The sequence below is a fragment of the Giraffa tippelskirchi genome, chromosome X (genome assembly GCF_054371585.1).
Source record: "Giraffa tippelskirchi isolate mGirTip1 chromosome X, T2T-mGirTip1v1.2.pri, whole genome shotgun sequence".
Taxonomy (NCBI): Eukaryota; Metazoa; Chordata; class Mammalia; order Artiodactyla; family Giraffidae; genus Giraffa; species Giraffa tippelskirchi.
In genome coordinates, this window is record NC_137289.1 from 42,648,254 (window position 1) to 42,672,151 (window position 23,898).

At 46.0% G+C, this 23,898-nt stretch overlaps 1 protein-coding gene across 24 annotated transcripts in view; it reads right to left on the reverse strand.

The window, feature by feature from the left end:
* Window positions 1–2,746: 2,746 nt before the first annotated feature.
* LOC145537111 (histone-lysine N-methyltransferase PRDM7-like) overlaps window positions 2,747–23,898 on the reverse strand; it is a 44,125-nt gene continuing 22,973 nt past the window's right edge. For 2 of the 24 annotated variants that reach the window (XM_081567804.1, XM_081567796.1), the window contains 5 exons: window positions 17,619–17,715; window positions 16,377–16,540; window positions 6,705–7,472; window positions 5,387–5,579; window positions 2,747–3,704 (listed from right to left, as the gene is read on the reverse strand). In XM_081567804.1, the coding sequence (XP_081423930.1) occupies window positions 3,597–3,704; window positions 5,387–5,579; window positions 6,705–6,709 (306 nt within the window). In that variant the 5' untranslated portion in view covers window positions 6,710–7,472; window positions 16,377–16,540; window positions 17,619–17,715 and the 3' untranslated portion in view covers window positions 2,747–3,596. Of the gene's footprint in view, window positions 3,708–5,386; window positions 5,580–6,704; window positions 8,654–16,376; window positions 16,713–17,614; window positions 17,716–23,898 lie in introns of all 24 variants that reach the window. The other 22 variants (XM_081567790.1, XM_081567783.1, XM_081567805.1 and 19 more) reach the window with 13 other exon arrangements.

Genomic DNA, 23,898 nt, shown 5'->3' on the forward strand with positions numbered 1-23,898 from the left:
TCACATCCATACATGACTAGTGGAAAAACCATGGCCTTGACTGATGGACCTTTGTTGGCAAAGTAACGTCTCTGCTTTTTAATATGCTAGGTTGGTCATAACTTTTCTTCTAAGGAGGAAGCGTCTTTTAATTTCATGGCTGCAGTAGTTGTGCATGGGCTTAGTTGCTCCATGGCAGGTGGGATCTTCCCAGATCGGGGATTGAACCCATGTCTCCTGCATTGGTAGCTGGATTCTTAACCACTGCACCACCAAGGAAGTCATTCTCCTCTCCCCTTCCTGCCAACCTCCTACTTAAAAAAAAGACTAAAAGCAACCTGTCTAGTAAGTTTTCAGGAGTCTGAGCTCTGAGGTCAGCATCTGCGGTGTCATTCTCCCAAAGGCTTCAGATTCCGGTTGGGCTCATGAGTCTGGCAACCAGGGTGGGTCTGGCGGCTGAAGACAGGCTTGGCCTCTGGAGCTCTGCCCTCACCGACTCACGCAGGGTCCCCGAGCTCTGGCAGACAAGCAGAGCGGCGTGCAGGCGGGGCTGGTACAGCCGTGGGACCGCTGCAGTCAGAGTGGAGCCTGCGGTGGAGGCAGCTGGCTGTCCTGTCCCCGTGACTGCTACAGTCCTGTGTGCTCGTGCAGAGCAGTCACGGTATCAGATGAGGCCTGGCTGCTGTCGTGGGGACAGGATGGGACCTCAGGCAGCTCACATCCCACCCCCCCCACCCCGCTTCAGATCGTGGCTTGTGGCTGCTGGCAGCTCCCTAGGGCTGGGAGGCTGTGTAAAGCACCAGCCCCCTTGCTCAAGATCAGCTGAGACCCCAAGCTCTGGGGTCACACACCATCCCTGCCACCATGCAGGTTGTCCCACTGTTGTGAGGGAGGGGCTGTGAGGGGCTGTGGGTGATGGGGGATTTGGGGGTGTTGTGGGCTGGCCCAGGAGTCAGCTTTTTGAGGGGAAGAGAGGGGAGCAGAGGGGAGGGAGAAGCTTTGAATTGCTCAGGCTTCCAGGGGATTCCAGGCCCAGCTCCGGCGGGAGGTGCAGGTGAGAAGCCCCTGCAAGTTTCTCGGTCCCCACCGTATTTCAGTTGAAGCCCCTCTGCCTGCACCACCCCTAACTCTCCCTCCCGTGGCCCCTGCCTAAAGCCACAGAAGATGGGGAGTCTATACGGCTTCGCTTCCTGTAGGGAAACCAAGCCACAGACAAACGTGATCCTTTAAGAAAGCGTGAAAGAAATGAGAAAATAATAGTGGCTGGTTATTACTGACACGGTTCGTGTAGAGACGCTTCGGAAGCCTGGCACAGGGAGGGAACTGAGGGCTGTTGCCCCCAGTCCTGGAGTTTGCACCCTCCACCCCCCGTCCCGCAGCCCACTGTCCCCTTGGTGTCTTCTGGTGACCGGGCGAACTTCAGCCTCCTGAACACATCCTGGAAGGATCAGGCCAGGGCAGAGGTCCTTCACAGAGGGGAGGGTGTGGTCGACTCTTTAGAACGCCATTGCCTCCACTCTGTGTCAGAGCTCAGTTCTGGGTCTAAGCAAGTGTGGCTTCCTGATGCCGTCACCACCTTCACTCACCGGGGGGCCTTTGTGTCCACCTTGTCCCCTCGTGCAGCCTGGTCACCCCTGGGACCCGTGCTGTGCGTATCTGCTCTGCTCACAGCACACCCCAGGGTCCATCAGACTTTACTCATAAAAGGGACGTGTAAGGATGAACTGTTCCATAGTTAAGAATTTCAAGGTCGCGACAGCGTTGACCAGAGCACGTGGACACAGGTACGAGGCCCGTGCACAGAGAAGCCGCTGTGTGGGCTTCGAGGACCCTGCGTGTGGGGGTGGGATGGGGGCTGGACAGGGACTTCCTGCACACGCGGCTCCAGGCTCTGTTCTCGGCAGGGCGGACTACTGTCGGCACTGCCTGTCTGTGGAGGGGCTCTGGGGCTGCCCAGCTCAGCAGGAATGGCAGTGGTGGGAAGGGAGGTCGCCCTCCCTTAGCACCCCTGACCTCACACCCACTCATCAGGGCAGCCGAGTGCCTAAACGGCCCCTTCCTCGTCTAGCTCTGAAGAGCTGGAAGGTGTGGGGGCTGAAGGACATGCAGAAAACAAAATTCTGTAAAGCAATTATTCTTCAATTAAAAAATAATAAAAGGTTAAAGAAAACATCACAAGGAACAGCAAAGGTGGGGCTTGCATTCTCAGCCAGCCTCTGCCAGATTCTCCCTGTGCTTATGCATAAGACTAAAATGCTGCTGCCTCCACCGTGTATCACAGATGAGAATAGAGACACAGAGAGGTTGAGCATCTTGCCCCAGGTCGCACAGCTGCTGAGGGCAGGGCTGAAAACTGGACCCCTGTGGTCGAATCTGGAGTCCAGATGCTGTGATGACCCTGGGGGAGCAGCAAAGACCAGATGGCCCAGGCTGAGCAAGGCACACGCACATGCGCACACACACGTGCACGAGGCCTTCACCTCTGAGGCCACAGAAGCCAGAGGAAACCAGAGGGCAACCAGGAGAGGCCAAAGGAGAGTCGTGGTCTATAAGGAGGAGAGGCCACACTTCCCAGGAGGCCGGGAAATTCTCTTCCCTGGTGAGTCTGTCTCAAACCCTAGATTCCTCTCCCTGGACCCAGGAACTGACTGTTCCATGACCTAACTGAGTTGGCTCCAGAATTATGCCTTCCCAGGGGTTCAGCTACCACTGGACCCCACTGCTCTCAGTAATAAGCGGGGAATAAGTACGTAGTCTGGGCTTCAGATTTGTTTGGAGACAAAATTTATTAGGAGTACAAAAAACCCACAAAGGCAATTGGCATGAACATCTCCAGAACACTTAAGAAACCCTCTGCTGTTTATCTACCTCCTCTCCTGTCATGAAAGTGGAAGGTCTGTTTAATCAATTAATTCTGGGCTTATCACACTTTTTCTTTAAAATATTTATTTATGTATTAATTTATTCGGCTGCACTGTGTCTTAGTTGCAGCATGTGGGAGCTAGTTCCCTAATGAGGTATTGAACATGGGTCTCTGCATTGGAGTCTTGGCCACTAGACCACCTGGGAAGTCTCTTCTCATACTCTTGGGGACAGTAAAGGGTCATAGACCTCCTCTGAGGCCCCCTTAGAGCTGAGGCATGGGGCGGCTGCAGTAATCCTCCTGTGGCTAAGATGTGGTTTGTTGGTCATGACTCACTCACACTCCCTGCACACATAGGGCTTCTCCCCTGTGTGTGTCCTCTGGTTTGTGATGAGACTTGACCTATCCTTGGAGACTTGCCCACACTCTCCGCACTTGGCTTTTATAATCCCCGAGACCCCTGCCCCCATGAATAATTTGCCTGTGTCCTCTGGATTCAGTTTCTGGCTTGTGGTGGGCTCTTCCGTCATTCTCTCATGCATCCCAGAGCCCCCCATTTGTCCCTAGGACGAGTAGGAAGAGGCCCTTGAAATCCTCTTCAGCCTTTTGCTTTTCAGCAAAGGTTGGGGCCTTTCCTTGGCCTCGCGACCCTCAGGTTTGTCACTCGGGCTGTGCGGATCAGAATATCGCTGCTGCTGATTTTGATTGCCTGGGCAGTGATCCTCTGCTTGGAGGTGGTCTCTTGCAGATGGTCTCAGGAGGGTCTGAGAGGGGTGATTGCGTTGGACATGTTCGCTGAGGAATTTCTGACTAGAGAAGGCCAGAGAGCAGGAGGCACATGGGTGGATCTTGGGCTTCGGTTCTGCTGAAAGAGAAAGCTTTTGGTCAGGTAGCTGGTTTGCCGTCGTAAGGCCTGCCCACTAATCATCTTGGTGTTGACAGCGCACGATTTGTCTCCCATCAAGTGTGTCTCTACAGTCCACTTTTCCATTCCATCCTTATTCTCTACATCTACAGAAATCCGGGAAGCTTGTGTCAAGGGCCTTTTCTACGTATCACCCGGACTAGGGACCTTCCAGCAGCATCAGAGCAGCGTCTCTCCTGATAGAGGTGGATCTGCAGGGACCTTTCCCTGTGTGTCAGTATCTGAAAAGTCATGTCACAGTGGCCACAGGTATTTTACCCTACTGAGAGATAAGACTCTTGATGACTTAGGTAGAATCTTCCTGAGTGGCTCCCTGTGAGGGGAAAGGGTCTATTAAGTTAGGGGCGCCTGGCCTGGAGCTCTCTGCCTATGGGAGGTAGCACAGGGGGTAGTTAGAGCAGGTGTGAGTAAAGCTGACTTTGCGGCTCCTGGTTCAAAGAGCAGCCTTTGTGCCGATCTCTGCAGGAAGTGGGTTTCAGACTGGACGAGACCGAGTGGCCCAGGTCCCACTGACTACAGGTCTCTGGCTCCTGCTGCCCCAACTGCTTCACAAATTGCTCCTCTCTCAGTTTTCCATAAATCCGAAAATAAAGGCATGTCCTTTCTCAAGCCTCACCAGTATTCATACCTCATTTATTTCATTCAGTCTTAGTCCATTTAACATGCACTAGGAAGTCCTGTTTAAAAATACATCTCCAGCCAGACTCCTCACACCCTCACTCCCGTGCATCTTCAGCCAGCCCACTCTCCCCTCGTGTCCGGCAATGAACTGACCTCTGAGGGGACTCTCCGCTGCTGTCTCTTCCCCAAAATGAACCAAAGCATTGTCACAGAACAGAGAACATGCCGCTTGCAGCTGAAAACCTCACGGTTGTTCTGTGTCACCCAGAAAGACCCCTGGGGCCTGTACGTGGACACAGGCCCTGAGGCTTCCGTGTCCCGTCCAGCCTCCTTCCTGTCCCTCTGTGCTTCCTCCTGCGACCACCGGCATGGCCTCTCGTCCCGGCCCTGGGGCTGCGGCACTGGCTGTTCCCCTGCCTGGAATCCTTTCCCACGGGTGTTATCTCTGCAGAGACCCTGCCCCACCATCCTGCACCACACCCCGCCTTCTGCTCACACTGATCCAAGGCACTTTTCCTGCACTGTTTTCCTCAGAGCACCAGCCCCTGTCTGGTATGAAGCCGGTGCTGCCCCAGGGCAGTGGTTCTGTCTGTTTTGGTGGGTGGAGCCCTGTCTGGCACAGAGTATGAACTCACAGGACAACAAACTGAAACAGTGACTGAATGCAAATCACTGGACTCCTGTCGCTTAGAAATGGGAGGAAATGAGGAAGAAACAGGGAAAGGTGAGAGAGCTGGTAGGTGCTAGAAAACTTGCTTTTTGCTTCTGAGCCTTTCAGCAGAAGGTGATGTTACATATTTTTTGCATAAAATGTTGAAAATTAGAACTAACATTTTTCACATAAAAATCTTTCCTAACAGTCATATGAAATGAATCTAATTCTGAGGCATTTTAATTGCGACTTGACTGACTTTAGACTGGATTGTACTCTGCTTTGGAATCGGACCAGGGAGGCTCCCCGGGGTGGGCTGGGGCGCTGGAAGAGGGGTGGCGCTCACCTCTCCCGGCCGCGAGCTCGCTCTTCCCCCTGCTGTCCCGTTGATGCCGAGGTCCTGGCCATACTCGTCCCCGTACCAGACCAGCAGCTCACAGCCCAGCCCGACCACTTGGCAGGTTCGGTAGAAGATCTGCCGGTGATACTGGAAGGCCACCAGGTTCTGCTCCTCATCGTCCCGGGCACAGTTCACATACCTGGGGTCGAGGCAGGGAAAGGAAAAGAAACCTCAGGTGACGAGCGCCCCCCACTGTCGGACCATGCCCAGCTCCTTGCCTTCAGACTCTGAGGCCGCTGTGGCTCCCACCGCCCCTCATGGGGACCTTCTGTTCACACCTTCGACCAGGCCGTGCGAATTCCTATTTCCAGATCCTGTCTCTGGTCCTCTTCCTGGCTGGAATGCTTTTCTCTCCTTACCTAATTAGCCATTTTCCGGAGCCCAGTCCCAGCCGCGTCTCCACCTGGACTGTCCATGAGGCTGGTGACCTCCAGCTCCCTTAAGTTCTAAATTAAGTTCTCTTTCATTCCACAGGACTTGGTGCTCCTAGGCTAGCACACACCCCTCAGCACTCACCCCAGCCTGCCTTCTCTCCCGAGGCTTTTCTTCAATCTCCCCATGTGTATCCAGGGTCCTGTTCACTTGCCCACCCCCTCCCATGGAAACTTGGAGAGTGCTCTGACATAGCTTGAGACCCAGAACAGTAATAGTTTATTCACTTTCTGCCTGCCCTGATGAAAGGAGAGGCCCTTAGAGAATGGCCATGCTCACGGCCATCCTGCCCCGCATTCCTTCCCAGGCCTCAGGGCTCACTTCTCACTGGAACCGAGCCTGGGGAGGTTGTTGCCCACATGGACTCAAGGTCTCTCGTGTTAGGTTATCCTGGCACTGTGCAGTTACTCAAAAATGGAAAAATTAAAGTTACTATTTCTAAAACCAATTGGCTAATGTCTGTCTGCAGTATGTTCTCCAAAAGGACATGGGTTGTGTGACCTGCTTCAGTAATGAAGTTCACTGTCTAAACTGAAACATGAAGTGCTTGGTAAGTGTCAATTAAGTGAGTTACAGTGTCCCTGGTGAATCTAGACTCCTCAAGTTGTTTTCAAGTCCCCCAGTTTTGTTTAGCACATAGACTTGTATTTTGAGGGCACATGCTATATTTGTATTTCTTTCTTTCCAATATCTTTTGAAATGAAAGAGCATGATATGGAAGGAAAAGAGGAAAGAAGATGTGAAAGCTATTGAGGGAGACAGGTTGAGAAGGAAAGGGGTGTGGGCTTGAGGGAAGAGCGACGTCTACAAACTGCAGACTCACTGCACTCACCTCATCCAGTTGGCCAAAGACGTGTCCTTTCTATCCACATATTCATAGCAGTTTCTCCCTTTGGTGATCTGAGTGTCAGAAAAAGAGTTACAAGCTTTCTTCTCTCTTTTATTTATTTTTTTGTGTAGGAAGCAATAGAAGAACGATTTCTCTCTGCTGTCATTGGTGCTCTTCAGCCTGCATGGATTCAACTGCGTTCATCAAGAGGCTCTTTAGTTCTTCTTCACTTTCTGCCATAAGCGTGGTGTCATCTGCATATCTGAGGTTATTGATATTTCTCCCGGCAATCTTGATTCCAGCTTGTGCTTCTTCCAGCCCAGCGTTTCTCATGATGTACGCTGCATATAAGTTAAATAAGCAGGGTGACAATATACAGCCTTGACGTACTCCTTTTCTTATTTGGAACCAGTCTGTTGTTCCATGTCCAGTTCTAAGTGTTGCTTCCTGACCCGCATACAGGTTTCTCAAGAGACAGGTCAGATGGTCTGGTATTCCCATCTCTTTCAGAATTTTCCACAGTTTATTGTGACCCACACAGTCAAAGGCTTTGGCATAGTAAATAAAGCAGAAATAGCTGTTTTTCTGGAACTGTCTTGCTTTTTCGATGATCCTAGAGACTAGACCAAATTCCAGTCTGGTACCAGCTTACCAGATGACAGAAAAAAAATTGTTTATGGGTAAGCTTAGAAAAGTCTTTTCCATATATCTTGAAGTAGCAGTATTTTTGCAAAGGCATCAGTGTGAAACCATAGAAGGCATGTTTAAAACCTGATTAAATTGAAATTGACAAAGTAATCTGGCCATTGCTGTGACTTGAAACACTTGAATATGATAACTAGAATTATAACTGACAGCATTTTACCAAAACATATCAGATTTTCATGAATGTCACATAATTTCTAGGATATCTATATTAGTATCATCAACCATACAATATAACTTGAGAAGATCCATCACTTCTTCTGACAACACTTCCCATGTAGTTTAACATGCCAAATGAACTCGGGCTGTTTAATATCTCTCTTTGGGAGGTCTCAGGGGCCCTCTGAAGCATCCCAAAGGTAGCTAGACGTCAATTATTTAGGAAGGTTTGTTTATAAATATCAAAAGGGTTTATAACAGTCAAGTAGGATGACATAAGTCACTGTGAAACAATACTTATCCACTTAGCCAAAGTTAACAAAGGATTTCAAAGGTCAACCTAGAACAGATCACTCAAGAGGTAAAGAAACTTAAAATCCATTAGCAAAGGCAGTTCAACCTCTCAAGAAAACTTGTACTAGGCACAAAACACTTTTCTGGAGGTCCACTTCCCATAAAACCTCCTTATCCCTTTCCGTACCCATTCCTTTGCTTCTCCCATCCTGAAACTGCCACCCGAAGTCAGAACTATTTCTTTTTCCTTCATAAAATGTGATTTCATTACTCATACCTTCTTTAATAACAAGACATACATTTTCCTTAAGCAACAAAGAACTGACTTTTACATTGGCATTCTATAGATTGGTGAACATACGTATCAGTGATACTATCTAAAAAACATTTTTGCTTTCTTATAGTGAACATCTTAGGATGGCACCAGACACTATTCATGGATGGTCAAAAACCTCTTTAGTGTCTGTGTAAGAGGAAGGTCCTGTCAAGTAGTGAATGTCTCAGAACCTTATTTATTTGGAAATGACCTAGCTATTCAATACACTGTCATCACTTAGTTTAGCACAACGATAGAAATTCAGGTAACCAAAATCTGGAGAAACTATTGTAAATTCAGTTCAGTTCAGTTGCTCAGTCGTGTCTGACTCTTTGCGACCCCATGGACTGCAGGATGCCAGGCTTCCCTGTCCATCACCAACTCCCGGGGCTTGCTCAAACTCATGTCCATCGAGTCAGTGATGCCATCCAACCATCTTATCCTCTGTCGTCCCCTTCTCCTCTGCCTTCAATTGAGACTATTGTAGATAGATATTTTAAAGTATAATTATTTTTAACAGTTTATCTAAAAGCTCATATCGCATTTACATTCTTTAGGAGTTTTTCTGTTTGTTTGTTTTTAGAGGTACTTTCTTTGTTGACAAGCTTGTGACAGACATAACAATATAGCAATATTTAACTTATAATAAACCTAGGCACTATAAAAATTTTATGCTTACTGTTAATGACTCAGACATGTCTAGAGTAGTGAAAAAAAATAAATACCAGGTATTTAATATTGACTATTTCCCAGTTCACATGAATCTAAAATTCATTTAGGTCAATTTTTTCTTGTATTTAGAACTGTTTGATTTGTAAGGGCTTCCTTTTCTTTAGATTATTTAAATAAGAACTCACTTACAACTTCAGCAATATTATCAAAAAACAGAAGACTCACACTGAGACATACATAAATCCACAGACAGACAGAGGTCTTCAAAAGGTAAGTCTAGGGGTGAGGGGTTGAGTAGGGTGTAAGTTAGGGTGTGGGTTAGGTTTAGGGTGTGGGATAGGGTGTCGGGTTAGGGTGTCGGGTTAGGCAGTCGGGTTAGGGTGTCGGGTGTCAGGTTAGAGTGTCGGGTTAGGGTGTCGGGTAAGGGTTAGGATGCTGTTATTTCTGCACTAAATATATATAATTCTCTATAGCTCACATTTGAAAATCTAGGCACAGATTGTCCTGCATGATATATGGAATACGCTCTAAGAAAATCTGGAAAAAGTTTTCCCAATGGAAATATTGACTTCTTTATGTTACATTTATGAATATCTGTGAGCACATTTTCCTACACAATATATGGAATTCTCCATGGTAAACCTTTGAATATATGGACATTCATTTTCCTACATTAAATATTCAATTCTCTCCACAACACATATGAAAATATTAGCCTGGCTTTGGTGGGCATAGATTTTCAAATGTGGAATACCAAATTCTGTATGTTTCACGCGTGGCAATCAGTGTGCAGATTTGCTTAAATAAAATATGGAATCACATACATTTTGCAGATGATAATTGGAACAAAGACTTTTGCTATATTGACATATGGGATTCTGTATATTTCATATATGAAAATCTTAATTAAGATTTTCTGACATAAGTATGTAATTTTCTATATTTCATGTTATAGAAATCAGGGAACCAATTTTCCCACATTAATTAGGACACCTCTACATTTCACAAATAGAAATTTGTGAACAGATTTTCATACTTGTCATATGAGATTTTTCACATTTAGTATAAGAAAATCTCGGCCCAGATATTTGCACAAAAAATACAGAAATCTTTATGCTTCATATATGAAAATATGAGTGACAATATTCCCGTATGAAATACGGAATTCTCTATATATCAGATTTGAACTAGGGCCATCCATTTTCTACATAAATATGAAATATCTATGTATCACATATGAACACCTCTGCTCAAACTTTCCTAGAGGAAGTATTGAACATTATGTGTATCACATAGGAAAACCTGGGTGCCAATTTCCCCTCATGCAATCAGGAATTCTGTATATTTAAGATATCTTTCAAATTCTGCATACCAATTTTACTACATAAAATATGGAACCCTGCATAATTCAGATATGGAAATCACTGTGACATTTTTACTCTCTTAAAAATAGATTTTCTGTATGTTACATATGATAATCTCAACGATGGTTTTACTACATGAAATGTTGAATTTTTTTGTATTTCACTTGATTAAAATCTGTATCCAGAGTTTTTTACATGAACTATGGAATTCTCTATACTTCCTATATGAAAATCTGGGTGGTGATTTTCTTACATTAAATATGGGATACTCTACATTTCACACATGAAAATCTAGGCATTGGTTTTCTTAAGACACGGAGATCCAATATAGTATTGGTATTCCCCTATTTCACAAGGGAACATGTCAGCACCACTGTTTCTTCATGAAATATGAAATTCTTTGCATTTCTCATACATATATCAAGACAACCATTATCCACCATGAAATATGGAATTCCTTATATTTCCTATACCAAAATCTAGGTGCTAATGCTCCTTCATGGAAGTTGGACTTTGGTATGGTTCACATTTGAAGATCAGAATGGAGATTTTCTTATAAGAAATATGGAAATCTCTATATTTTGAATGAACCAGTGGTTCTCCACGTACTGCCACGTGTTCCCTGTTTGCATTTGGGTCCCTGTCCCTGACACGTGTCTGCTTGTGTTGCATGTGTGTGTGCATGGGTACTGGCCTCTGCAGACACAGAGATGAAGGTGACAGAACATGAGATGTGGAGCAACCAGAAGAGGAGGCACGAGGCGCTCACAGACTAGGGGAGACGGGTCCATGCATCTCTGTCATGCCCCTGTCCGGGACAGGAATGAGGGAAGGATGACAGATGACAACTGTGGACAGTGACTCTGCAAATCTGCAGTTACATCAAGAGGCATAAACAAGCTCACAATTCCTGCTGTGATGTGTGTTTGTATCCGTAAGCAGTGGTGGGGGGTTTGAGGAGTCACCCAGAGGAAATAAATCAAGTGATGTGGGGATTTAAAACCACCGTCTGTGGACCCCTCAGTCTGTGGTGCATTGGCTACCCTGTGGAAATGCTGGACGAGGCTAGGGCAGGACCCCCGATTTTGAAGAGGCCAGGGTGCTTCGGATAAAGGAAGAGACTGGAAGGAGGAGGATTGGAATGAGAGCCGGCTTCACTGAAGATTGTTCCACACTTGTGAGAAGGCGATCTGGGCAAGTCCTAGGCTAGTGCTGCCTAGGATCAGCCTGTCAGCCAGCACACTCCCTCTCCAAGTGTGTTCCATATTGGCACCATGCGAGACAAATGACATGCTAATGTAGGCTCTCAGAGTGAATCCCCAGGCATCCTAGGAGAGCCTGGGTGTGAGCGTGCAATCCGTCCGGGCACTTCCAGCTACCTGGCAGTGCAGAAGGGTGAGGAAAGCGCAGGTGGGCGGTGTGTGTGAGTGCCCCTCTGCCAGTGTCTGCCTGTGAGGGAGGGAACAGGGATGAAGCAAGGACGGCAGGCTGTTTGCATGCAGGGACCCTGGGACAGTGAGAGACAGGTTCCAGTGCAGAGCCTGCTGTATTTAGGCTCCAGGCATTACTGAATAGCAGTCATGAGGAAGACACCACATTGCTCGTTTAAAAATGTCCTGACGTGAATTCCTTCCTTTTTCCGAGTGTGCTGCTGCACCCTGGATCCCTTGCCGAAAGGATAGGCAGGCAGAAAGCACCAGTGGGAAGTCGGTGAGGATGGAAAGGAGCCAAGAAACAGAATGGGGTGGATTCCCAGGCACAGAAGAGGGGGCGGGGCTACAGTCCCTTGGATCTTTCTGTCCTTCTCAAGTGTAGCAGCATTCATGCCCCAAAATGACCAGGGGCATGAGCACACCTTGCTTTGTATGTAAGCTTTGGTTGACTGACGGGACTCCAGCATAAGCAGCTGCTACCTGCAGAGTTTTCCAGTTGGAAACATCACTCTTTATTCTCTTCGCAGAAAGCTTGGCTATCAGGACTATGCAAAGGATGGCGTCAGTTGATTCTTCGCTGCTCCCGACCCCACAGGGCTGGGGAGACAGGGTAGGCTGCGGTGTGTTCTCAACCTGGAGGCTGAACGAGAACAGCCCCATTTTGAAAGGGCCTGTATACACTAAATGGGCAGACTTCAATGCCTCTGGCACCGGTGAGTCATGGTCCTCAATGGAGAGCTGTCCTTAGCATTCTCACTGACTGGCATTTAAGCACATTTCATGGAGCTCCCTCATGCCAGCTAGAGCATGCCCCGTTTCTCCCCCTGTCCAAAGTGTGGCCAAGCCACCGTAGTCCTGTGCAGTGTTCATGTCCACCATGTGAGGGAGGGAGGGACGCCTGTCTCCTTCTGTGGTTCAGAAGAGATCGCCTGTGTTTGCCTCTAAGTTTGAGAAAGCATTCCCCAGCTTTGTGAACTGACAAAGTCAGATCTCCCGTGGGTGCAACTCACACAGGAGGAGAACTTTGGCTTTATGCCTAGGTTAAGTGTCTTTTATGAGTGCCGGTGTCCGGAGAGTGGCAGAGGGCAACAGCACCAGTCAGGGAGACAGAGACACACAGACACAAGCCCCTACTACACACGGAGAAAGATGGACAGAGAAACAGTGCGTGCCAGAAGCAGAGACAGAGACACAGAGAGCTCTGTACCCTGTGGCTCCTGAGCAAAAGAGCTCAATTGTATCAAACTGGGTTTGTACCCACTCTCCTATCATCCAGACCACATCGGGCTCTCTGCTTTATGGAGGAAACTCTCCAGCCACATTGCCCCCCTGCCTTTCATGGGACACCTTGGGAGAGCACCCAGATGTCTAAGGTCCTGTGGGACGCAGGAGTGTCTTTTTCGGATATGGAAGTGGGAATTCATGGTTTGAATTTCTACAGGCCAAGGAAATGGCAGCTCGCACCTGGGTTTTGCCAGATGGAAGACAGGCAATATGCCTGGAGGTGGGCACTCAGCGAATCAGAGGCATCACGTGGCTCGCTGGAGCCCCGGAAGCCGGGGCAAGGGGGTGAGGTGGGCCCGAGGCGACTCCCTTTGGGCTAGGGGCCTGTCCGTGGAGCGTGACGCCCACTACCCTCTCTGCCAATGGCTGAGATTGGGCCAAGCAGCCTGGGAGTGGTTCACAGCTCCAGCAGCCCAGGGGCCCTGTTAGCCTGGGAAATCCGGCCGGCCTGCGGAGGAAATGGATGAAAACGGAAGGGGGAACCAAGGCCAAGATGGGATGGTGGCTCACACAAGACCACGAGTCTATGTTCTGGAACACCTTGCCTACAAGCTGGTGCACCAGCGAAATGAACTGACCCATATGGGCAAGACTGCCTTAGAGACGTTGCTAGGCCCATACTATCTCGTTGCTCACCTCCCCGCACTCTGTTCTTCGGTCTCCCAGTGATGTGTAACCTGTTTACAAAATAATGCTCGCCAGGGGCCTAGTAGGTCAGCAGGGACACAACATTTTGGACTATCCCCCTTTGAGGATATGGAAGCAGGTTTCACTGAAATCACTCCAAATCAAGGATTTAGATACCTTGTAGATTTGATCTGCACCTTTTCAGGCTGGGTGGAAGCCTTTCCTACCCAAACTGAAAAAGCAAGACAAGTAACCAAGGCACTCCTGAAAGACATTGTCCCCAGATATTGAATGTGTCTGACCATAGGGTTGGACAATGGACCGGCATTTGTAGCCGATGCAGAACAACAGGTGGCAAAGGCTTTGAAAACCCAGTGGAAATTGCATACTGCCTGCCATCCCCAGAGCTCAGGGAAAGTGGAACACGTGAGTGGAACCCTCAAACAAACCCTAGCAAAACTATGCCAGGAGACCAGCTTATCTTGGGTAGGCATGTTGCCTGCGGCCCTCTTAAAGGTGAGGTGTTCACCCGGGGCACGGACAGGGTTTTTGCCATTTGAAATCCTGTATGCACGACCACCCTCGCTAGTCAACTTAAGGGGAGACACCAGAGAACTGGGGAACTTGGACTTATATAGGCAGCTAAAAGGGTTAGGACACACAATCTCTCAAATACATACGTGGATAATTGATAGAATACCCATTTCCTTAGGTATAACAGCACATCCTCACCAACCAGGGGACCGAGTATGGGTAAGGATTGCAAACAACAGCCTGTAAAACCCATGTGGAAAGGGCCCTATTTTGTAATCTTAACTACCCCCACTGATCTCAAGGTGGCATGAACAGATGCTTGGACCCATTACTCCAGAGTCAAACCTGCAAGTCCCACTGATAGCCAGGAAAAGTGGGAAATGACCCTTAGTCTGGAGAAACTCCTGTGCCTGACCTTGCAAAGAAGGAAACAAGCACCCCAAAGCCCTGCTGGGGGCCACACCGGGAGCTGGTTAAGAAACACACGGCTGAAGCTGGAGGAACCAATAGGACCTACACAAGGCAGATGTATTGGTTATTAATTGGTCTGGGACTCCCCCTATTCATCTTATTTGGAATAGGGCTTTCCTCTCTCCCACAGAGTGGACTTGTATCCAAAAACTCTCTCTCTGCTTTCCCTACTTCTTCATACTTCTTCTTTTTTAGGAGTCTCCTCCGACTGTGATCAACTTAAATATGAAAACAGTGTATTTTTGCCTTATAGTTCTGTTAAGTTGTAAAGTCGCCTCCTCATCTGAGAGCCAGGATAATTGTTCTGAATGTACGGAGTCTTTCTACCATGAGGGTAAATGGGCCCAAGGATTCACTGACTGCACATACAAACCAGCCGCATGTTATAGTTCAGCTTTCCCATGAACTAGAGAAAGGAAGCATCATTGCGAGGGACAATTAGAGCCCACAGTGTGAATGGCCTAACGTGCTATGGTACCCCAAGACAGATGGCTTGCTAGACTCGACAGACTCATTTTGGGATGATAGATTGTGGGGGGGAAGACCAGGCTAGGAAAGAACGAGCCCAGGAGGTGGTCAAATGGTTAAAGGCCCAAGTAACCAAGCCAGACCCATTGGCATCAGGTCCAAAGATGGGGTCCTCTGGACTTTATAACCAGCTTTGAGTTTCCCTCAAAGATAAGTTAGAAATGACCACTATTGGAAATAATCCTTTTATCCATCTAGCCGAGGAGGTAGCCCTGGAACTAAATGTCACTAGCTGCTGTGTTTGTGGAGGAGCTCTGATGCATAAAACATGGCCCTGGAAGTGTACTGCACTGGATGCCTCTCTGCTATTCCAATGGAATCGAACAACTAGCAGGCGGGCAGGGGGTTCTATTCAGAGTTGGACCCTGTCCAAGGAAACAGAAGGCAAAGAATGCCTAAGCCAGGAAGGGACACATTATACCTGGGTCAGAGAAACAAAATGTAGAAGAGCCCTGGTCTATAATGGTACCTGTAACAAACGTCTGTGGTGGTCAGGGGCCCCAACCTGGTATCGGGATCCCCAAAAGGGAGGGAATGGAAATCACACTTGCACTCCCTTCAACTCCACTTCTGGGATTCCAGAGCGAAACTGTACGGGAAGTCAACCTGATACTAATCCTTTTCTTGCAATCCCAGGCATTAGCCCATATTGGAAGCATTTTAACTCCACAAACCCAGACTTATGGCAGCCCCGAGAGGGACTTTTTGGATTTGCGGGAGAAGGCCTACTCATGATTCCCATCCAGATGCGGAGGAACCTGCACCATAGGAATAATTCAGTCAGGTTTCTTCCTCTTCCCGACTCACCAGGGGACACGCTGGTGTTCCCAATTTGCGACAACCTGAGACATAGAGAAAAATGATTCCTCGAGCTAGGGGGAAAACAAAGTTGGGGCAAAGCTGAGCGCCCCCAACAGATAATCCCGTATTATGGTCCGGCCACGTAGCCACAAGACGGCAGTTGGGGGTACAGGACCCACATTTACATGCTCAACGGAATAATCCGACTGCGGGCGGTACTTGAGAGTATAACTAATGAAATTGCAACTGCGTTGGAACTGTTGGCACAGCAACAATCCCAGATGAGGACTGCCATCTATCCAAATCGAATAGTGGAGGAAGGAGGAGCTTGTGGGAAATTCTACCAAACTGACTGTTGCATCCAAATAGGAGACAATCGAAGAGTTGTGACAGACATAGCTAAAAATATCAGGAAGACTGCCCATCTTCTAGTTCAGACAATGTTTCTGGTTAAAACAATGATTGGGATTGTCGTAGTCATACTCACCGATGACTGCTTATTCCCTGCTTCATACCGGTCCTAATCAAACACGTAACAGGGTTCATTCATAGAAAGAGTTGTCAAACGGAGAACAGCCACCTAGTTGTTGCTTTTAAGGGGTTACCAACCAGGTCTGGATGATGATGTTCTCTGACAGCCGCAGATGCACCCTAAATATCAAGAGCGGGGAATGAAATAGAAACCAGATCAAAGCCCCCAATTAAAGTAACAACCTTTTGCTTTCCCTTCCTTTATCTTGTGTTAACAGCTGCTGCTCATCAATCACCGCTTCCACATCTGATCTCTTGCTTGGTGGTCACCTCCTCTTCTCGGGAACTAGGGCTACCTGGGGAAGGGAGGGATCTGAGCTGTTCAAGCAGGAAATCTACGGTGTATTAAAAGATACCCAGAACAAAGCCGAGGCACTCAGTCTTTGGCGGCGACTCCACTGAGCCCACACCGGTGCTGAATAAACTCGGCTGTTCTGCATCTTTGAGTGCCGCTTGTCTCTTTCTGATGCCACGGATTCTATAACCACACTACTATGTCAATCAGCCAACTCATGGCCTACTTTCCCATGGCCTTTTTTTCAAACAGTCCTCAGAAGCTTGGCTTGTCTGTGCTTTTGCATTCTATCTGCCTTTTCGTTTTTTTGAGAGACTCTTGTATGGCAGGAGGAATTACTATGAACTGGGCCATCTTTAGTGGTAGGAAGTCATCTAGCACAACTGGTACAGTTGGAGAAGTGAGAGAAAAGTCCTAATACAAAAATGTAACTTCCAAGGTAGTGCTAACTTCCGGTTGTATAAGTAGAGAAGTATTCAAACAGAAAGAAAATGAAATCCCACATAAACGTGGTTATCTCGTGATGATCACGAAATTGAAATATGCTTAAGAGAACAGTCTATATATAGGTGAATCCTGGCTCCAGCTCTATTAAGTAGTCACACTGTTTGAAAAAGTGTGACCGAGCAAGTCTCCTTTAAGTCACTGTCCCCCTTTCCCCAAATAATATCTCCTGAATCTCTAACCTGTTGCACTGCAGTTGGTCTAGTCTAGTATGCTGAGGCATTAAGATTGTCAAAGCTCATTGAGGCCAGAGACTACATTGTTTATTACATTTTGAAATATGTCCCCAAGGCTTGCAGGCAGGTCTGGAGCAGCTCCCACCACCCCAAAAAGCCAGATCTTTGCTCTGAACTCTCCCCTTCATTCTCTGGTCCATTTTTCCTCCATCTTCTCACCAACCTGCAGCATTCTGTGTTCACCGCCCCGGAAGGATGCTGTGTTCTTGCAGTCTTCATCATCTCCACGAGTGCCTGCCCATGGTCTGTATTTGAACTCTCTGTTGATGGAATGAAAACATTTGAGTAATGAAAATTAGAGGGTGCAGACAGGCTTGCATGGGAACTTCTTTATTAAGTTCCACAAAGGGACCCTGCCCTGCCTTGTGGCTGAGTTGACTATTATTAGTGATTTGAATCCTGTCGACTGGATCGTCTGGAAGACGAATAGTTTCCCTCTGAAAGTGGCACAAAAGACTTTTACGTGACTTCACTCGCAGTGCACATCTTCTGCACAATATCCCGTACCTGGTACTCTTACATACAAATATTCTCAGTTTATCCGGTATTTGGCCTGATGTGCTGCACTACAGAGTCTGTCTTTTAGGCTTGGCTAAGAAGGAAGTTGAGAGATCTTGTCGGGAGACCTTGTTGGCAGATTTTGTGGCTCAGATCATGAACTCTTTATTGACAAATTCAGACTTAAATTGAAGAAAGTAGGGAAAACCACTAGACTATTCAGGTGTGACCTAAATCAAATCCCTTACGATTATATAGTGGAAGTGACAAATAGATTCAAGGGATTAGATCTGATAGACAGAGTGCCTGAAGAACTATGGACGGAGGTTCATGACGTTGTACAGGTGACAGGGATTAAGACCATCCCCAAGAAAAAGAAATGGGAGAAAAGCAAAATGGCTGTCTGAGGAGGCCTTACAAATGGCTGTGTAAAGAAGAGAAGTGAAAAGCAAAGGAGACAAAGAAAGACATACCCATTTGAATGCAGAGTTCCAAAGAATAGCAAGGAGAGTTAAGAAAGCCTTCCTTAGTGATCAGTGCAAAGAAAGAGAGGAAAACAATAGAATGGGAAAGACTAGAGATCTCTTCAAGAAAATTAGAGATACCAAGGGTACATTTCATGCAAAGATGGGCACAGTAAAGGACAAAAATGGTATAGACCTAACAGAAGCAGAAGATATAAAGAAGAGGTGGCAAGAATACACAGAAACACTACACAAAAAGGATCTTCATGGCTTAGATAATCACGATGGCATGATCACTCACCTAGAGCCAGACATCCTGGAATGTGAAGTCAAGTGGGCCTTAGGAAGCATCACTATGAACAACGCTAGGGGAGGTGATGGAATTCCAATTGAGCTATTTCAAATCCTTAAAGATGATGCTGTGAAAGTGCTGCTCTCAATATGCTAGCAAATTGGGAAAGCTCACCAGTGGCCACAGGACTGGAAAAGGTCAGTTTTCATTCCAATCCCAAGGCAAGGCAATGCCAAAGAATGCTCAAACTACCGCACAATTCCACTCATCTCACACGCTAGCAAAGTGATGCTCAAAATTCTCCAATCCGGGCTTCAACAGTTCGTGGGCCGTGAATTTCCAGATGTTCAAGTTGGATTTAGAAAAGGCAGAGGAACCAAAGATCAAATTGCCAACATCTGTTGGATCACTGAAAAAGCAAGTGAGTTCCAGAAAAACATTTATTTCTGCTTTATCGACTATGCCAAAGCCTTTGACTGTGTGGATCACAACAACCTGTGGAAAATTCTGAAAGAGATGGGAATACCAGAACACCTGACCTGCCTCCTGAGAAATCTGTATGCAGGCCAACAAGCAACAGTTAGAATTGGACACGAAACAACAGACTGGTTCCAAATCAGGAAAGGAGTATGTCAAGACTGTATATTCTCACTCCACTTATTTAACTTTTATGCAGAGTACATAATGAGAAACACGTGATGATGAAGCACAAGCTGGAATCAAGATTGTTGGGAGAAAGATCAATAACCTCAGATATGCAGATTACACCACCCTTATGGCAGAAAGCAAAGAGGAACTAAAGAGCCTCTTGATCAAAGTGACAGAGGAGAGTGAAAACGTTGGTTTAAAACTCAACATTCAGAAAAGTAAGATCATGGCATGCGGTCCCATGAATTCACGGCAAATAGATGGGGAAATAGTGGGAACAATGAGAGAGTTTTCTGGTGGGGGGGGGCTCCAAAATCACTGTAGATGGTGACTGCAGCCATGAAATTAAAAGATGCTTGTTCCTTGGAAGAAAAGCTATGACCAACCTGGACAGCATACTAAAAAGCAGAGACATTACTTTGCCAACAAAGGTCTGTCTAGTCAAAGCTATGGTTTTCCCAGTAGTCATGTATGGATCTGAGAGTTGAACTATCAAGAATGCTGCGCACTGAAGAATTGATGCTTTTGAACTGTAGTGTTGAAGAAGAGTCCTCAGAGTCCCTTCGATACTGAGGAGATCCAACCAGTCCATCCTAAAGGAAATCAGTCCTGAATATTCATTGAAAGGACTGATGTTGAAGCTGAAACTCCAATACTTTGGCCACCTGATGCAAAGAACTGACTCATTTGAAAAGACCCTGATGCTGGGAAAGATTGAAGGTGGGAGGAGAAGGGGATGACAGAGGATGAGATGGTTGGATGGCATCACCGACTCAATGGACATGAGTTTGTGTCAACTCTGGGAGTGGGTGATGGACAGGGAGGCCTGGCGTGCTGCAGTCCATGGGATCGCAGAGTCGGACATGACTCAGCGACTGAACTGAACTGAACTGATACCCTTCTAGAGCACTTTGTTTCCTGTTACCATAGCCGCCAACTCCCCTGAGTACCTGGTGCTGCCAGAACCCCTGCAACCCAAGCAAGTGCACCACCTCCACACCTGGCCCTCACAGGGGAAACCCAACTCCTCCAGGGCAGCCTCAGGTGCAAACCCCAGTGGACGACCCACATGCAGAGGTGGAAATGAAACCACAATAGAAACCCAGGGGCAGTGCGGCTAAGGAAGAAGACCCCAGACCTTCCCACCAGCTGTACAAGCTGAAGATTCAATCCGCAGATTCTGTGCCTATGGAATATATAAAAGGTCATCGAGAGCTCCCACAAAAGAAAACGCACTAGTTCTGATAGCTGTGGACGTTGGAGACAAGAACACAGAAGATTAGGACCAGATTAGAATCTGAGCTGCCCCCACAGCAGGTCCAGACAGCAGCACAGTGTTAGAGGGGTTTCTAGGGAGGTGAGGTGAACTGTGACTCCCAGCGAGGGAAAGGATTCTGACAGCAGTGACTCAAGAAAAACATTGATTATTTTTGTTTTGACTTGTTCTGTAGATTCTTTTGGATTTTTTTTTTCTTTTTTCTCCCCTTCCCCCCCTCCCATTGTAGTTGTTGTAAATGTTCTCTCATAAGATTTCTCTAACTTTCCACAAAACACCAAATAATGTTCTTGATAATTGGACTCACATTTCCTAAATATTTACTGCAGTGACCAAGGAGAGCCCTGGAGGTATAATAGCCCATCAGAATTCTTCTATTTTGGACCAAAAGATACAGACCTTCATTGCCCATTCTTGAAAAGGCACTGTCCACTTCATACCTGTACTACTCAGGGAGGCTCTCTCTAGTATCTTGCCCAAGGACCTCAATTCTTTTCCTTTATCTCATGAGGTTCTGCCAGTTTCAAGAAAGTGTTTTGTTTTTTTTGTCCTGTAGAGCCCTGTCCCTCTCCTGAAGGGCTCAGGAAAAGTTTGATTTCGTGGATTATCAGGATTTCATCTCAATGTTTGGCTGACAGTGGTGTACTTACAGATTCTTATATCCTACACAACAGGAAATAATTACAACTGTAGGTGTAAAGAATACTTTGCAGCAATTGAAAATGATACACTATCTTCTCGCTCACACAGAGAAAAAGAAATAAAATACGAAAACAAAATTACTGAACAATCACAGAACTGTGAAAATGACTGTGGTGGGGCCACCTTGTTTCTCATAAGTGGTCACCAGTGTTCTCTAAATAAGATGGAAGAGGCAGGAGATATGCCCACAATTAATTCAAAATACATATCTCCTAAGGGTTGATTTTCTGCCTCTAAAATTAATGTATCTGTGCCATAAACACTCATACTCATATGTGATCATAATTGGAGATAGAGTATTTACCAAGTGATCAAGTTAAAATGCATTCATTAGAGTAGGTTTTAATCCAAATGACTTATATCTATATAATAAGGGAAAATCAGACATAGATACATACATATAGGGAAGAAAACGTGGGGAGGCATAGGGAGACTTCAGCTATCTACAAGCCAAGAAAAGTGGCCAGGAACGGAGGCCCGTTATGCATTCACACCTTGCATAAAATCCAACTCAGATGAAACCTTGATTTGGGCTTAGAGCCTCCACAAGTATGAGACAATACATGAATGTTGTTTAAGTGACCCAATCACTAGCATTTTGTACAGGAGCTCTAGAATACTTGAAAGTGTTGAAAGTATTAGTCGCTCAGTTGTGTCCAACTCTTTGTGACTCCATGGACTGTAGCCTGCCTCGCCCTTCTGTCCATGGAATTTTCTAGTCAAGAACGCTGGAGTGGGATTCCATTTCCTACTCCACGGGATCTTCTGGACCCAGGGATTGAACCTGAGTCTCCTGCATTGCAAGTGGATTCTTTACTATTTGGCCATTTTCTAATACTCATATGATATTTAAATGATCTTAACTAGTTTTATAAAATGAACAATACAGTAGATAAATAATCATACTTGTTACACTACTGTCACTAGACCCGAACACACCAGGAAGACCATTATTGGTTTAGTCAGGATAACCTCGCTGTAGAGTGGCTCAGTGACCGTGGCTACCAGTTTGACTCCCTCCTTGGCTGACATGGAGTCAACATGAACTTTTTAGCTTCTCTGACTGAATGCCCTCAGCATCCCTATGATGTTAAGCTGAAAATCATCAAGATTTTCCACTTCAAAAACAACAGAATAAGGGCTAGAAAAGAATGACATTAGATCATCTGAACGAGTTAGGGTAGAAACTTCTGATTCTAGGCAGTGTGAAATGAGGTTTTTCTCCTGAAATTTTTTGTTGCACTTAACTTCTATGCTGTGTTGGGGTCCTCTTTTTAAGGGAATCCATAAACAATGGTAATGTTGAAAAGGTTTCTGAATGGGGTATGCCTATCCCATCAACACCACCATCCACGAGTTGAGACTTGCAATTGTTAATTCAGCTATGAAGCCATTTCCCTTATTTTGCCTTTACAGTGAACCACAACATTGCAAGGTGATTCCTCACTAGGTTCTCTTATTTCCTCAATCATCAACTGAAGTGAATAATTACTAGTGTTACTCCCCCTTCCAATCTTCAACATCAAACTGCTTTTCCCTTCTCCATCCTAGATTTTCTGTGTATCAGAGTCCTTTGAGGTCCCAATTATCTCTTCAAAACCCAATTGTTTTGTATTTTTAATGTTTTTTTTATAACTGATGTATTCATTTAATTTCTGAATTTACAAATGTGAAAGAAACACAGGTCATTAAGATATCTAATGGATTCTATTTCTTAAAATGACTTCATACACAATATATGTATTAGATTTAGGTCTTTAGTCCATTTTGAGTTTATTTTTGTATATGCTGTTAGGGAATGTTCTAATTTTACTTTATTGCATGTAGCTATCCAATTATCCCTGCAGCACCTATTGAAGAGACTGTCTTCTCTCCACTGTATATTCTTCTGTTTTTTTATTATAGATTAGTTGACCATAGCACATAGGTTTATTTCTGGGCTCTCTCTTCTGTTCCACGTGTCTGTTTTTGTGCCGATACTACACTGACTGGATTAATGTAGTTTTCTGATATAGTTCGAAGTCAGGGAACCTGATTCCTCCAGTTCTGCTCTTCTTCCTTAAGACTGTTTTGGCGATTCAGGGTCTTTTGTCTTTCCATACAAAATTTAAAATGGTCTGTTCTAGTTTTGTGGAAAATGCCCCGGTATTTTCACAGCAATTGCACTGAGTATGTGGATTGCCTTGGATAGCATGTTTATTTTAACAATATCAATTCTTCCCATCCATAAACAAGGTAAACCTTTCCCTCTGTTTGTATTATCTTCACTTTCTTTGATCAGGGTTTTACTTTTTCTACGTACAGGTCTTTCACCACCTTAGATACGTTTACTCCTAGCTGCTTTATTTATCATTTTATTCATTTTATCTCACCCTGGTGGCTTTTCAGCAATAAGAGTGATCATTTTTTGAGAAATAACCGCTATAAATCATTAATCAATTCCAGTATGTGTGGTACTTGGGGGACCTATATAATGTTTAAGAAAACAATTTAAAATTTGAAAAATGTTAAATATTTTCACTGTGTATGTGTAAGTATTCCTATTTCTGTTTGTGTTCTGTAT